The 16,336-nt window shown below is 46.6% G+C and overlaps 1 protein-coding gene across 4 annotated transcripts in view; it reads left to right on the plus strand.

Annotated features, from left to right (window-relative positions):
- Window positions 1-15,972, plus strand: part of FAM193A (family with sequence similarity 193 member A) — a 195,489-nt gene extending 179,517 nt beyond the window's left edge. For all 4 annotated transcript variants that reach the window (XM_031010479.3, XM_031010478.3, XM_055384380.2 and 1 more), the window contains one exon: window positions 15,177-15,972. In XM_031010479.3, the coding sequence (XP_030866339.3) occupies window positions 15,177-15,270 (94 nt within the window). In that variant the 3' untranslated portion in view covers window positions 15,271-15,972. The remainder of the gene's footprint in view (window positions 1-15,176) is intronic.
- The last annotated feature ends 364 nt before the right edge of the window (window positions 15,973-16,336 follow it).

Here is a 16,336-nt window from a genome sequence, read left to right on the forward strand (position 1 = left end):
GGGTGGAACACACTGGAGTGGTATGCTTTTAAGAAGAAAAGTAACATTTTACATACTTGCTGTTCTCCTGATGGGCAAATTTTATCAGTGCTTGTTCTATAATGTTTTAACTACTATGTGAATTATTAATGGCAACAAAATTTTATTTGTTTTATTTTATTTTATTTTTAAGAGGGAATCTCACTCTATCACCCAGGCTGGAGTGCAGTGGCACGATGTCAGCTCACTGCAACCTCTGCCTCCCGGGTTCAAGCAATTCTCCTGCCTCAGCCTCCAGAGTAGCTGCGATTACAGGCGCCCACAACCACACCAAGCTGATTTTTGTATTTCAGTAGAGACAAGGTTTCACCGTGGTGACCAGACTGGTCTCAAACTCCTGACCTCAGGTGATACACCTCACCTGCCTTAGCCTCCCAAAGTGCTGTGATTACAGGCGTGAGCCACCGCGCCCAGCCTATTTATTTCATTTTTTTATTTTTTGAGACAGAGTCTCTCTCTGTCACCCAGGCTAGAGTGCAATGTTGTGATCTGGGCTCACTGCAGTCCCCACCTCCTAGGTTCAAGCGATTCTCCTGCCTCAGCCTCCTGACTAACTAGGATTACAGGGGCCTGCCACCACGCCTGGCTAATTTTTGTATTTTTGGTGGAAACAAGGTTTTGCTATGTTGGCCAGGCAGGTCTCAAACTCTTGACCTTAAGTGATGCACTCACCTCAGCCTCCCAAAGTGCTGAGATTACAGGTGTGATTAAGCATGCATTTGTATTATAATAAAAACAACAAAACTGGACTAGAGGCTGCGCCTGGCGGCTCATGCCTGTAATCCCAGCATTTTGGGAGGCCAAGAAAGGCAGATCACTTGATCAGGTCAGGAGTTCGAGACCAGCCTGGCCAACATGGTGAAACCCCGTCTCTACTAAAAATACAAAAATTACCTGGACGTGGCGACAAGTGCCTGTAATCCCAGCTACTCAGGAGGCTGAGGCAGGAGAATCGCTTGAACCTGGGAGGCACAGGTTGCAGTGAGCCGACATAGCACCATTGCACTCCAGCCTGGGAAACAGAGAGAGACTTTGTCTCAGGCAAAAAAAAAAAAAAAAGGCAAGCGTGCACTTGTAGTCCAAGCTACTCAGGAGGCTGAGGCCAGAGGATCACTTGAACCTAGGAGTCTGAGGTTGCAGTGAACTATGATCACGGCACTTGCACTCTAGCCTGGGCAACAGAGCAAGACCCTGTCTGAAAAAAAAAAATTCCCCGAGTAGCTGGGATTACAGGCGCCCGCCACCACGCCCAGCTAATTTTTTTATTTTTAGTAGAGACGAGGTTTCACCACGTTGGCCAGGCTAATCTTGAACTCCTGACCTCAGGTGATCCACCCGCCTTGGCCTCCCAAAGTGCTGGGATTACAGGTGTGAACCACCACGCCCAGACTGTCAAAATTTTTAAATATACAGAACTAAAAAGATAATTAAAACATTGCATATGAAAACCTGTGGGATACGGAAAAAAGTTAACTTTTTAGAGCTGTTTATATAAGGCTATAATTGCCTAAATTAGTTTTTAAAAATCCTGAAACATAATGAGTTAAAGATTTCACTTGAGAAATTAGGAAAAGAACAATAGAATAAACCAAAGAATATATAAAGAAGGAGATAAGAGAGATAATGAAATAGAAAACAAAGATTTGGTAGAGAAGATCAACAAAGCTAAAATTTGATTGATTGAAAACACCAAATAAATCTTTAGGAGACAGATTAAGAATAATAGAGAAAAAAAGACACAAAAAATAGCATAATTAGATGGAAGAAGAATTAAGATGTTGATAATTATCAAAGTCAGGTGATGGCTATGTTCATTATGCTATACTATCTGTTTTTGTGTGTGTTTGAAAATGTCAGTAATTAAAAAAAAAAAAAAAGGTTTGTCCGGGTGCTGTGGCTCATGCCTGTAGTCCCAGTACTTCGGGAAGCCAAGACAGGCGGATCACTTGAGGTCAGTTCAGGACCAGCCTGGGCAACATGGTGAAATCCTGTCTCTACAAAAAATACAAAAAAAGTAAGCCAGATATGGTGGCATGTGCCTGTAGTCCCAGCTACTCAGGAGGCTGAGGTGGGAGGATGGGTTGAGCCTGAGAGGTGGAGGTTGCAGTGAGCCGAGATTGTGCATCTACCCTCCAACCTGGGTGACGAGAGCCCTGTCTCAAAAAAAAATTTTTTTTTTAATTTTGTAAATATATAAGTGAAAAGGAGGAAATAACTACAGATACCGGAGGGATTAAAATAAGAGAACACTGGGAACAACTTCATTACAATTGACTTTAAAACTATGAAATGCAAAATCAACCTGAGGTAAAAATAGCCTGAATGGTCCAGTAACTACTAAAGAAATGAAAACAATAGCTGTAAGTCTCAGTGAGAAAACTACATTTTAACAGTTTTACCGAGAATTCTACCAAACTTTCAGACTTTCAAAGAATGGATTATCAAGTCTTGAGCAAACTCTACCAGTGAATTTAAATGAGTGAGACATCACACACACAAGTGAATACTCCCTACCTTGTTTTATGAGACAAGTAAAATTCTGATACCAAAATCTGCCCAAAACAATACCAGAAAAAAATGAAAAATCACAGGTTTATCTCGCTCATATTAGATTCAGAAATCCTAAATAAAATATTCTGCAGGAGGCTGAGGCAGGAGAATTGCTTGAACCCAGGAGGCAGAGGTTGCGGTGAGCTGAGATCGCGCCATTGCACTCCAATCTGGGCAACTAGAGCAAGACTCCGTCTCAAAAATATTCTCATACCTACATCAGTGTAATTTTCAAAAAAAAGAAACAATACACCAAATCGAGCAGTGTATTTTAAAAAGCAGTATACCATGACCAAATTGGTTTATCCCAGGAACACAAATAGTGTTTCATGTTAGAAAATCCACTTTATTGGCCAGGCGTGGTGGCTCACGCCTGTAATCCCAGAACTTTGGGAGGCCGAGGTGGGCGGATCACCTGAGGTTGGGAGTTTGAGATCAGCCTGACCAACATGGAGAAACCCCATCTCTACTAAAAATACAAAATTAGCCAGGCATCGTAGCGCATGCCTGTAATCCCAGCTACTCGGGAGGCTAAGGCAGGAGAATCACTTGAACCTGGGAGGCGGAGGTTGCGGTGAGCCAAGATTGCGCCGTTGTACTCCAGCCTGGGCAACAGAGAGACACTCTCAAAAAAAAAAAAAAAAAAAAAAATCCTTCCTTCCTTCCTCCCTCCCTCCCTCCCTTCCTTCCTTCTGACAGGGTCTCACTCTGTCACCTAGGCTTGAGTGCCATGACACAATCACTGTTCACTGCAGCCTTGACCTCCCCAGGGTCAACCAGTCCTCCCACCTCAGCCCTCCAAGTAGCTGGGACTACAGGCACATGCACCATGCCTGGCTAATTTTTTTTTTCTTCTTTTTGTAGAGACGGGGTTTCGCCACATTGCCCAGGCTGGTCTCGAACTCCTGGCCTCAAGTGATCTGCCCACCTCAGCCTCCCAAAGCGCCAGAATTACAGGTGTGAGCCCCCACACCCAGCTAGAAAATCCACTAATGTTAGTTGCTACATTAATATATTAAAGAAGAGCCATATGATCATGGCTCAGTAGATCATGGATCAGTAGATTTCCAAAAAAAGTATTTTATGTTCAACCTTAAGTTGTAATTCATAGGCTAAAGGAGTATAAAAGAGGAACTAAAAATCAATTTTACAGGTGATCTAATTGTCTACATAGGAAATATAAAAGAACTTACAGCAAGGGGCTAACTGTGTAGGATCAGTACAGAAGTTATTTGCTTTTGTTTTTTGTTTTTAAACAGAGCACGGTGGCTCACACCTGTAATTTCAACATTTTATGAGGCTGAGGTGGAAGGATCACTTGAGCCCAGGAGTTTGAGACCAGCCTGAGCAACATAGCGAGATACTGTCTCTACAAAAAATAAAATAATTAGCCAGGTGTGGTGACATGCACCTGTGGTCCCAGCTACTCAGGAGGCTGAAGTGGCAGGATCCCTTGAGCCCAGGAGATCAAGGCTACAGTGAGCCAAGATGCACCACTGTGCTCCAGCTTGGGCAACAGCGAGACTGTCTAAAAAAAAAGAAAAACAGTTATTTTTCTCTACACTCACACCACAAATAATTGGAAATGTAGCTCAAAAGAGCATTTATAATAGCACCAAAATCTCTCAGTATCCACAGATAAATCTGGCAAAAGTTGCATAAGACTTGTATACAAAAGACTGAAACTTTATTGGAAAACATTAAAGAAGATCTAAATCACAGAGATTGATTATCCAAAGACAGGAAGGGTTAGTATCATAAAGCTGTCAAGGACCAGGCATAGTGGCTCATGCCTGTAATCCCAGTGCTAGGAGACCGAGGCAAGAGGATTGCTTGAAGCCAGGAGTTGGAGACCAACCTGGACAACATAGACTGCAACTCTACAACAAAATTAAAAAGTAGCCAGGCGTGGGCCGGGCGCGGTGGCTCACGCCTGTAATCCCAGCACTTTGGGAGGCCGAGGCGGGCAGATCACGAGGCCAGGAGATCGAAACCATCCTGGCTAACACGGTGAAACCCCGTCTCTACTAAAAATACAAAAAATTAGCCAGGTGTGGTGGCGGGCACCTGTAGTCCCAGCTATTCGGGAGGCTGAGGCAGGAGAATGGCGTGAACCTGGGAGGCGGAGCTTGCAGTGAGCTGAGATCGCACCACTGCACTCCAGCCTGGGCAACAGAGCAAGACTCCGTCTCAAAAAAAAAAAAAAAAAGCCGGGCATGGTGGTACATGCCTGTAGTCCCAGCTACTCAGGAAATTGACACAGGAGTATCCCTTGAGCTCAGGAGTTTGAAGCTTCAGTGAGCTATGCTTACGCCACCTCACTCCAGCCTAAGCAATAGGGAAATCCTTTCTCCAAAAAAGTTAAAACAAAAGGCAAACCATTAGGATTCCACAGCAAGCTTTTGACCACTAAACTACAAAGAGGTCTTCAGCCTGACCAAGGAGCCCCATGGCAAGACCAGACGAGGTGCTGCTGCTTCATGGGTTTGCAGCTAGCGAGCCCTCCCTCTCTCCTGCTGGAGGAAGGTGTGAAGTGACGGGAGTCCCTAACCGCTGCTCCGGGGAGCATAACTGTTAAATTACTTTGGAAAAGAGTTTGGCAGACTCTAGCAAAATTGAAGTTGTGCCTCCCGTGCAACCCAACAAACAGCTGCACACTTGTGTGCATGACTAGAGGTTCTCCTGCATGTCCTGGGGGCGGGGTAAACGTGAGGCAAGCAGCAGCATCTGTCTGTTCACTGCCATGTGTTCATACCGCAGTGAAGACGAACAGACTGTCACCTCATGGAGAACTCTCACAGACATAACGTTGAGTGAAATAAGAAGCTGTAAGACCATGTACATACAGTACAGTTCCCTCGATATGAGGCCACACAGCACAACCATACTAACATTTAGGATGTCATAGAGAAGTCACGAAATTACCAAGAACTATGGTGAACTAATTACACCAAACCCTAGGGCAGTGGCTACCTCTTGGGAGGACAGCACGGTGCCACGGTTAGCAGTGTCAGGTTTTGTGACCTGGGGATGCTGTGACTCAGGATTCTCCATGCTGGTTATGTGGCTGTCCTGTGTGTCAGACACCGTGTGCATGTCTCACGTAGCCTGCAGTCGACAAAACAGGCCTGATGCAGAGGCCACTGTGTCTCGGGTGCAGGTGGTGTGGGGAGGGACAAAGCCAGGTCACACTGGGCCTGGGACCTTAGAGAGCAGCGTGAGCTCTGTGCCCATGCTGCAAGAACCTGTGGAAGCTGTGCAGTGGTTTGGATTGGATTTCTTCCTTGAATGGCTGGGAGCAGGAATGTGATTGATGTTCTTGAGCATTCTATTCCAGCCGCTGTGTCCAGAAGGGGCTCGGGGGACAGGGTCACACATGCGCTAATGGAAACAGGGTTAGTGATTGTCAGAGTTAGGAGGGGACAGCAGAGGCAGAAGGTAACATCACAAACTCAGGGCTTGACCAGCTAGGGCCAGGGAAAGAGAATTTGGATTCTGGGAGATGACACAGTCAGCCCTTCCAGTTTGCGGATCAGTCTCATAGAGGCTGCAAGGCAAGAACGCTGTTGGGCATTCACGAATGTTTGTGGTTGAATAAATGAGCCACAGTTTAAGCAACGATAATTAAACCTAATGGATGGGTGACGGTAATAACCATTTTCAGGTTTCATTCAAGTTTAGAGACAAGTAAGTAAGTAAGAGACAGGGTTTTGCCATGTTGCCCAGGCTGGTCTGGAACTCTGGAGCTCAGAGGATTCTCAAACCTTCCAGAGTGCTGGGATTGCAGGAATGAGCCACCACACCTGGTCCAGTGTTTCAGTTTTGCTTACAAAAGTATACTTTAGGCCGGGCGCAGTGGCTCGTGCCTGTAATCCCAGCACTTTGGGAGGCCAAGGTGGGAGGATCACGAGGTCAGGAGATCGAGACCATCCTGGCTAACACGGTGAAACCCCACCTCTACTAAAAATACAAAAAAATTAGCCGGGTGTGGTGGCAGGTGCCTGTAGTCCCAGCTAGTCAGGAGGCTGAGGCAGGAGAATGGCGTGAATCCGGGAGGCGGAAGTTGCAGTGAGCCAACATCACGCCACTGCACTCCAGCCTGGGCGACAGAGCAGGACTCTGTCTCAAACCAAAAAATAGTATCCTTTAGGCCAGGCACGGTGGCTCATGCCTGTAATTCCACTTTGGGAGGCCAAGGCGGGTGGATCACGAGGTCAGGAGTTCAAGACCAGTCTGGCCAAAGATGTTGAAACCCCCTCTCTACTGAAAATACAAAAATTAGCAAGATGTGGTGGTGGGTGCCTGTAATCCCAGCTGCTCGGGAGGCTGATGCAGAGAATTGCTTGAACCCAGGAGGTGGAGGTTGCAGTGAGTTGAGATCGTGCCACTGCACTCCAGCTTGGGCAACAGAGCAAGACTCCGTCTCAAAAAAAAAAAAAAAGTTTGAAGTAAAAAAGACTAATTTAGAATTTAAAATTTGATTTTAGGAAGTATGTCAGATATCAAAGGTTTAAAACACTTGATATCAAATAAGATCATCACAAAAGAAGTTATTCATTTAACCAAACTAATAATTCAAAGGTTTCAAAAAGCAAAAACCTTTATGTTTTGATAGAAGACTCTGGTTTTGGAGGGTTGGGGTTTTTGGGTTTTTTGTTTGTTTGTTTGTTTTGTTTTGTTTTTTTGAGACAGGGTCTCACTCCGTTGTCCAGGGAGTGGTGCAATCACGGCTCACTGCAGCCTTGACCACCAGGCTCAGGTGATCTTTCTACCTCAGCCTCCTGCGTAGCTGGGACCACAGGCGTGCGCCACCACCCCCTGCCTGAGACTCAGTTTTCTCAACAGTCAGAAGACATAATGAAAACGGCATGAGGCCAACAGAATGTCCTTTTTTTTTTTCAGCTTACTCAAAAGATAATTGACAAAGTATTTTATTATCTCTTATTAATACTACATGAAATCTTATTGAAAAGAGAAAACCAGTTGCATCAGTGTATTACTATTAGTTGTAGTAAAATCTTTTAAACAGATCCATCTAATTTCAATCAGCTTTGACCACACAGGATTTCCATAAATCTTTTATAACCTCTTAGAATTTTCCCATTCACTTCCTTTTCCCAACTTTCTATATTCATTTATTTTCTTTTCCATCTTTTTTTCAACTTAAGACCACTTTTAAATAACCTCTAAACTAGTCAAAATCACTTTTTCCTTTGACAAAACCACATCCTCATGTTTTTCTTATAACCTTCCTTACCAAAACACATCTTACTTTTTCTTATGTATTTTATATATAGAACTGTTTTCCTGCTTATCTCTACTTTGAGTTACCATGTTAGTCAGAATTTTAACTTTTAGTAAGCTTAAATTATAGTGAAAACCTAAGAAATAAGCAATTATTAATATTTTGTTTATCTGAAATAAGCCAGGCACGGCGTTCACACCTTGTAATCCCAGCTATTTGGGAGGCTGAGGTGGAGGATCACTTGAGCCCAGGAGTTTGAGGTGTGAGCTGTGATTGTGCCGCTGCACTCCAGCTTGGGAGATAGAGTGAGACCCTGTCTCAAAAACAAAACAGGATAGAGAAAGAATTTAAGCTTTCCAGTCAATGAAGCTTTACATTATTGGCAGAAATCATGTCAACAAAAAGAAAAGCAGGCTGAGAAAGTGCATATCGTTATCAAGGGTTACGGAAGAGAGGAATTCAGTCAACTGAGAAGGTTTTTTTATTATGATTTTTTTTTTTTAACTTTTTGAGATGGAGTTTTGCTCTTGTCACCCAGACTGGAGTGCAATTGGTGCAATCTCGGCTCACTGCAACCTCCGCCTTCCAGATTCAAGTGATTCTCCTGCCTCAGCTTCCTGAGTAGCCTCGATTACAGGCACCCGCCACCATGCCCAGTTAATTTTTTTGTGTTTTTAGTAGAGACAGAGTTTCACCATGTTGGCCAGGCTGGCCTCTAACTCCTGACCTCAGGTAATCCACCTACCTCCGCCTCCCAAAGTGCTGGGATTACAGGCGTGAGCCACCACACCTGGCCCTGTCTCTATTTTTTAATTAAATTAAAAAACTATATATATATGTACATATATACACACACATATATATGGTGCTTGCCTGGGCAACACAGCAAGATGTCATCTCTACAAAAAGTAAAATCAGCTGGGCATGGTGGCACACTACTGTAGTAGTTCCAGCTACCTGGGAAGCTGAGGTGGGGGAGGGTCGCTTGAGCCCAGGAGGTCGAGGTTGCAGTGAGCTGTGATCGCACCACTGCACTCCAGCCTGGGCAACAGAGTAAGACCCTGTCTCCAAAAAAAAAAAAAAAAAAGTTATCACACCAGAGAGGCAGTGAAATGTGAGAGCAGGTACATCCTACCCCTTCCCCCACCTCAAGCTGAGTAATCCACCTGCTGTATTGTATAGACTCTAGATAGAGTGTGGCCAAAGTAGCTGTAAATTAGCCTTTTAATGTTGTCATAGGGATAACTCATATCCTGTAGTTCAACAGTTTATATATAGCCAATCACTATCAATATAATTTCTGTAAAGCAATGAGAATTCTTGACAACTTTTTTTTTTTTTTTTAAGACAATAGTCTTGCTCTGTCACCCAGGCTGGAGTGCAGTGGTATGATCTTGGCTCACTGGACCCTTGACCTCCCAGGCTCACTTGATCCTCCCACCTCAGCCTCCTGACTAGCTGGGACTACAGGCGTGGGCCACCAATCTCAGCTAATTTTTATTTTTATTTTTATTTTATTATTATTTTTTTTTGAGACAGAGTCTCGCTCTGTCACCCAGGCTGGAGTGCAGTGGCGCGATTTCGGCTCACTGCAAGCTCCGCCTCCCAAGTTCACGCCATTCTCCTGCCTCAGCCTCCTGAGTAGCTGGGACTACAGGCGCCCGCCACCACGCCTGGCAATTTTTTTTGTATTTTTGGTAGAGATGGGGTTTCACCGTGTTAGCCAGGATGGTCTCGATCTCCCGACCTCGTGATCCGCCCATCTCAGCCTCCCAAAGTACTGGGATTACAGGCGTGAGCCACCGCGCCCAGCCTCAGCTAATTTTTAAAATGTTTAGTAGAGACAGTTCTCATTATATTGTCCAGGGTGGTCTCAAACTCCTGGATTCAAGTGATCTGTCTGCCTCAGCCTTCCAAACGTTGGGATTAGAGGCGTGAGCCACCAAGCCTGGCCCTGATAAACAACTTTTGTAATCACCTCCTCTCCTAATTTGTTCTTTTTTTCTTAAAAACTTGAGTTGTTCTTTCTAACCCCCTTCCCTTTCTAAAGAGGCAAGAGATTTGGGTTTCAGGGGAAAAAAAGGAAAACTGCCTTCTCTGGCCTTGCTTCACAGCATGGGATCCGGGTCGCGGTACTGGCAGTTTGGCTCCCTTCCTCCTGTGGCTTCTTTTTTTTTTGGCCTAAATTACACAGCATGCTTTTAAAATTGCTGCTTCCTATTGTTTGTAATTCAGACCTTTTTTCCTCCTTAAATTTGTGACCAAGGCCAGGTGCAGTGGCTCATGCCTGTAATCCCAATACTTTGGGAAGCCGAGGCGGGTGGATCACTTGAGGTCAGGGGTTTGAGACCATCCTGGCTGACATGGTGAAACCCCACCGTTACTAAAAATACCAAAAAAAAAAAAAAGCCGGGTGTGGTGGTGCACATCTGTAGTCCCAGCTACTCTGCAGTCTGAGGCAGAAGAATCTCTTGAACCCAGGAAGAGGAGGTTTTAGTGAGCCCAGATCGTGCCATTACACTCCAGCCTGGGCAACAAGAGCAAAACTCCGTCTAAAAAAAAAAAAAAAAAAAAATTGTGACCGTCCGGGCGCAGTGGCTCACGCCTGTAATCCCAATACTTTGGGAGGCCGAGGTGGGCGGATCACGTGAGGTCAGGAGATAGAGACCATTCTGGCCAACATGGTGAAACCCCATTTCTACTAAAAGTACAAAAATTAGCTGGGCGTGGTGATGCTCGCCTGTAGTCCTATCTACTCGGGAGGCTGAGGCAGGAGAATCGCTTGAACCCCGGAGGCGGAGGTTGCAGTGAGCCGAGATCGCGTCACTGCACTCCAGCCTGGCAACAGCAAGACTCCGTCTCAAAAAAAAAAAAATTGTGACCAATTGCTGTTAGCTTTAAACTGGTGCATGAAGATGAGTTCTCTCCCTGGCCCTCAAGAGATTTGGAAGTTTGTTTTAGAGAGTGCTCTCAGTCACTTAAGAATGTAAATCTTACTTACTTATTTATTTATTATTGTTTGAGACACAGTCTCTCACTCTGTCATCCAGGGAATTAGCTAAGCAGCATTCCCACTGAGACTGGATTTGAAACAAAGTTACAGTTCCTTAGAGCCACTACAGATTTCTTTCCTCAATGGATACCTTTAGCTTAGGATAACCACTAATAGGAATTAATTTGAATTTACTTAAAATTATTTATGACTCTTGACCATTTGGGATACCCATTTGTCATCTTTTCTACTAAAGGAAACTAAAATATTGCTCTCTCAAATACCGGGTATTGTTGAGCTGAAGACAGAGTGCAGGGGCTCTCTCTACCTCTCCTTTGTTTGCCTAAAGGTAGGACATAAATCCTTTTTTACTGAAGACAGCTACTCTGCAGCCCACAGATGGTTCCAGTGGGGCAGAGGAATCTGTGAGCAGACTTTAAACCTCAAAAGACTTTTTAAAAATAAAGTCTCAGTTCAGGCCGAAGTGAAGTGGCTTGATCACAGTTCATTGCTGGGACTACAGATGCACTACCATGCCTAGCTAATTAAAAAAAAAAAAAATTATTTTATTTATTTTTTTTGAGATGGAGTTTTGCTCTTGTTGCTCAGGCACGATCTTGGCTCACCGCAACCTCCGCCTGCCAGGTTCAAGCGATGCTCCTGCCTCAGCATCCTGGGTAGCTGGGATTACAGGCATGCGTCACCATGCCTGGCTAATTTTGTATTTTTAGTAGAGGCAGGGTTTCTCCATGTTGGTCAGGCTGGTCTCGAAGTCCCGACCTTGGGTGATCTGCCCACCTCACCTCGGCCTCCCAAAGTGCTGGGATTACAGGCGTGAGCTGCCGCACCCGGCCCAATTTTTTTTTTTTTTTTTTTTTTTTGGTAGAGAAGGCATCTCTTTATGTTGCCCAGGCTGGCCTCTGAGTATCTTTCTACCTCAGTCTTCCAAAGTACTAGGATTACAAGCATGAGCTACCTCCCCAGCCCAACCCCATAGGTTTACCTTCCCTCATTTTCCTGATTTTTGGCACTAGTCCCATGGGCAGTTTCGTTTTTCTATTTTCCTGTCTCTTTAAATCTTCCACCTGGCATTTGTGCATAGACTGTCAGCTGAGAAGCTGAGACCTTAGAAAATATGGCCTGACAGATGTGGCTTGCACCCTATTTGCAGCTAGCAAGACTTTCTTTAAGCTGTTCTTGAGAGGGGCCTGGGGCTGAAATTTTGTTCCCTCTTTAGAGACCTTGGTTAAAGCCATAAAGGGATTCTTAATTTTGGTCTCATGCATGTCTGTGTGTGTTGGCTTTGAGTCGTTTGTGCAGGTATGCCCTTGAATGATTATAAATTTCTGGTTTATATTTAGAATATGATAGGGGTTTTTTGTTGTTTTGTTTAGCCTTCTCCTAAGCTAAATGAAACCATATACTCAGAAAGTAAACAGTTTATTAAAACATTCAAAGACAAACAGCTTTAAATAGTGGTTACCCTAGACCTCTAATAAGCAAATATGTGCCACCTCCAAAACTGTTTTTTTTTTGTTTTTTTTTTTTGGTGGGAGCACAAAGTCTGGTTCTGTCCGTCCAGGCCGGAGTGCAGTGGCGCATTCTCAGCTTGTTACAGTGGGTAGCTAGTCAGGCGTGAGCAGGGCAGGGGAGGGCCTCCTCCATCCACCAGGGATGTCAGGTGACCATCAGGTGATGGTTAGGCAGTTGTCACACTGCCTCTCTCAAATAATAACTGGTCACAGCCAGCACCAGGGAAACAAGCTGGTGATCAGCAGCTTCCCGATAAGATCTCAGGAATTGGGCAAGTGGGCTCAAGCATGTGCACTAAGGCGCAGAATGGTGGAGTTTAACTGGTGCGTGACCTTCCAGGTACTTTACACCGGGAAGGGAAGATCGCCTCAGGTGAGCATGCGCACGCTCCAGTAAACACACTACGCGTGCTCCCTCCCACGTGCTAGCAGGCCACTGTGTGTGCAGGCAGCCCACCCCAAGGGAGGAATTGGGAGAAGGGACGCAAGGCCCTGAAGTATGCCAACACCTAGAACCCTACATTAGAGGCCAGACGGGGCACTTGCCTCTCAAGTTGCCCACTTGGCCTCTTCCAAGTGCACTTTCCTTCCTTTTGTTTCTGCTCTAGAGCTTTGTAATGAACTTCCACTCCTGTTCTAAAACTTGCCTCAGTCTCTTCTTCTGCCTTATGGCCTTTGGTCAGATTCTTTCGTCTGAGGAGGCAATAATTGAGGCTGCTGCAGACACATACGGATTCGCCGCCGGCAACTCAGGTACCTGCCACCGGCAACAGGCTCGCTGCAGCCTCTGCCCACCAGGCTGAAGCCATGCTCCCACCATAGCCTCCCAAGTAGCTAGGACCACAGGTGTGCGCCACCACACCTGGCTAATTTTTGTGTTTTTTTGTAGAGATGAGGTTTTACCATGTTGCCCAGGCTGGCCTTGAACTTGTAAGCTCAAGCAATCCACGCACCTCAGCCTCCCAAAGTGCTGGGATTATAGGCGTGAGCCACCACAGCAAGGCTTTATTATTTTTGAAACAGGTCTCACCTTTGTCACCCAGGCTGGAGTGCGGGGGCACCATCACAGCTCACTGCAGCCTTGACCTCCCAGGCTCAAGGATCCTCCCACCTCAGCCCCGAGCAGCTGGGACTACAGGCACATGTGTACTGCCACTCCTGGCTAACTTTTTACTTTTTGTAAAGATGGAGTCTCACTATGTTGCACGGGCTGGTCTCAAACTCCTGGGTTCAAGTGATTCTCCAACCTCAGCCTCCCAAAGTAGTAGGAAAACAGGCATGAGCCACCATGGCCAGCTTCAGATCTCCTTCTTGGTGTCAGTTTCAGGAAGGAAAAACCAAGAAACAAGAATGTTGACTATTTGCCCGGCTAAAACCTGACACAGGAATCCTTTTAAACAGCTTTAGAGTTGAAAGTTGACTTAATTAGAAGCTGATATTTAGGATATATGTGTATACAATTTTTTCGAGGCCTCTGCTTTCTATAAAAGCTTCTTGGCGGCCGGGCGCAGTGGCTCACGACTGTAATACCAGCATTTTGCGAGGCCGAGGCGGGCAGATCACAAGGTCAGGATATTGAGAGCATCCTGGCTAACATGGTGAAACCCTGTCTCTACTAAAAATAGAAGAAATTAGCCGGGCGTGGTGATAGGTGCCTGTAGTCCCAGCTACTTGGGAGGCGAAGGTTGCAGTGAACCGAGATCACGCCACTGCACTCCAGCCTGGGCGACAGAGCAAGACTCCGTGTCAAGAAAAAAAAACAAACAAACTGCTTGGCCAGGGAAGAAGCTACAAAAAATACAAAAATTAGCTGGGTGTTGTGGTATGCGCCTGTAGTCCTAACTATTTGGGAAGCTGAGGCAGGAGAATCGCTTGAACCTGGGAGGCAGAGGTTGCAGTGAGCCAAGATCGTGCCACTGCACTCCAGCCTGGGCGACAGAGACTCCATTTCAAAAAAATTAAAAATTAGCTAGGTGTGGCCAGGCACAGTGGCTGACGCCTGTAATCCCAGCACTTTGGGAGGCCGAGGCAGGCGGATCACTTTAGGTCAGGAGTACAGATCAGCCTGGTCAATATGGTGAAACCCTCTTTCTACTAAAAATACAAAAATCAGCTGGACGTGGTGGCGGGCACCTGTAATCCCAGCTACTTGGGAGGCTGAGGCAGGAGAATCACTTCAACGTGGGAGGCGGAGGCTTCAGTGAGCTGAGATTGTGCCATTGCACTCTAGCCTGGATGACAAGAGTGAAACTCCTTCTCAAAAAAAAAAAACGGTGTGGTGGTACATACCTGTATTCCCAGCTACTCGGGAGGCTGAGGCAGAGAATTGCTTGAACCTTGGAGGTGGAGGTTGCAGTGAGCCGAAACTGCCACTGAACTCCAGTCCAGCCTGGGCAAGAGAGTGAGACCCTGTCTCAAAAAAAAGATTTCACCATGTTGCCCAGGCTGGTCTTGAACTCCTACGTTTAAGTGATTTGACCTCCTCAGCCTCCCAAAGTGCTGGGATTACAGGTATGAGCCACCACACCCTGCCTGGGCCTGATAATTTAAGGGGGCTCACAGCTCTCAGATTAAAAGTTTCTTTTCTTTCTCAGGACTCCTTCCGCCCACCCATTTCTCCTCCCGAGTCCTTTCCCCTTCTCAAGTGCAGCCTGTAGCAGGGCCTGGAGGGGACCCTTGACACTGTGCCCCTCACCGAGAATCTAAACCCCTGACCCCGCAGTGAGTTTCTGGCAAGAACAGGAGCGTGATGGGCTTTGCCAAGCACCAGCTTGGTTGTGGGCTGTTTCCTTCAGTGACTGGCTTTTTGTCTTTGCAGGTTCTGCTTGGATTCTGCTAGACAGACCCGACAAAGACTGTCTATCAACTGGTCCAATTTTAGCTTGAAAAAAGCCACCTTTGCTGCCCACTGAATGAGGACTCCCTGGAGAGGGACACGCGAGAGGCAGGCCAGGCTGCACCACCCCAAGAGCCACGCCCCTCGCTGGCGCCCCAGAGCCGTGGTGCTTGCCAAGGGCTGTGCGGAGCTGGTGCTGCCACCCCAGACCGAGAAGTTGATGCTCGGCCCACGCTGTTAGCTCGTGTGCGTGTAGTCTGTGCGTGAGACTCCTTCGATTGTAGCTCTGTGCTGTCGGATTGGAACAGTAGTTCCCGCCAAGTCCTCCCACCACCGCGGCCTCGGAGACCTCGGCCGTGGCCGTGGCCAGATAGGAGTTTGCATCATCCACGTGGCTCCGTTGCCTCTGCATTGCGCCCTGTCCTGTCATCTGTCCTCACCGGGGTATCGGCCGTCACTCAGCTCTCCTGTGCCCCTGCGTCCCACCCTAGGCGGGCTGGGCGGGGCAGGCCTCCTTTGTTCTCCACAATCTACTGTCTCCGAGTGTACACGTTGCGCTGTTTGTGTTTGATCCCCCCTGACTTGTAGCCAGCTTGTGTAAGATCCCTTGCAGAACGAGAAAGTTAAAAACAAGCCCACCCAGTACTCACACCATCAAGTCTGTTATAGAGTGTACGACTGTATTAACACGGAGGCCTGCCTGGCTACTTTTTTAACATATTGTTAAGTAATATTAAAATCATGTCTTTCTTTTTGAAAGATGGAATACATTAGTACAGCAGGAGACCTCGGCTGCTTCTTTCTGCTGGGGGAGTGGGGGGATAGTGGGAGAGGGCGTGTAGGTGATGTGTCCGCCATGGGGAGCCAGGGCACCACCCCGGAGCAGGTCCCAGGTCTCTCCAGGCAACAGCTCAGCCATCCTGGTGCCCCCGCCATCCTCTGTGTGCCAGGCAGAGCAGGCAGCAGGAGACAGAAAGCTCCCAAGGAGCTGCATCCTGGTTACTTCTTACTACCTAGAACACTCAGTAGCTCCCACTTCTCCCAGCCTCATGTTCAGCCTGTCTCTGTGTGCCCCATCAGAGTATGACTTCACTCTGAGTGAAGGTGAAGAGGGCAGGGCCTGGCTGGGGAGAGGGTAGGGA

This window comes from Gorilla gorilla, chromosome 3 (genome assembly GCF_029281585.2).
Source record: "Gorilla gorilla gorilla isolate KB3781 chromosome 3, NHGRI_mGorGor1-v2.1_pri, whole genome shotgun sequence".
Lineage (NCBI taxonomy): Eukaryota > Metazoa > Chordata > Mammalia > Primates > Hominidae > Gorilla > Gorilla gorilla.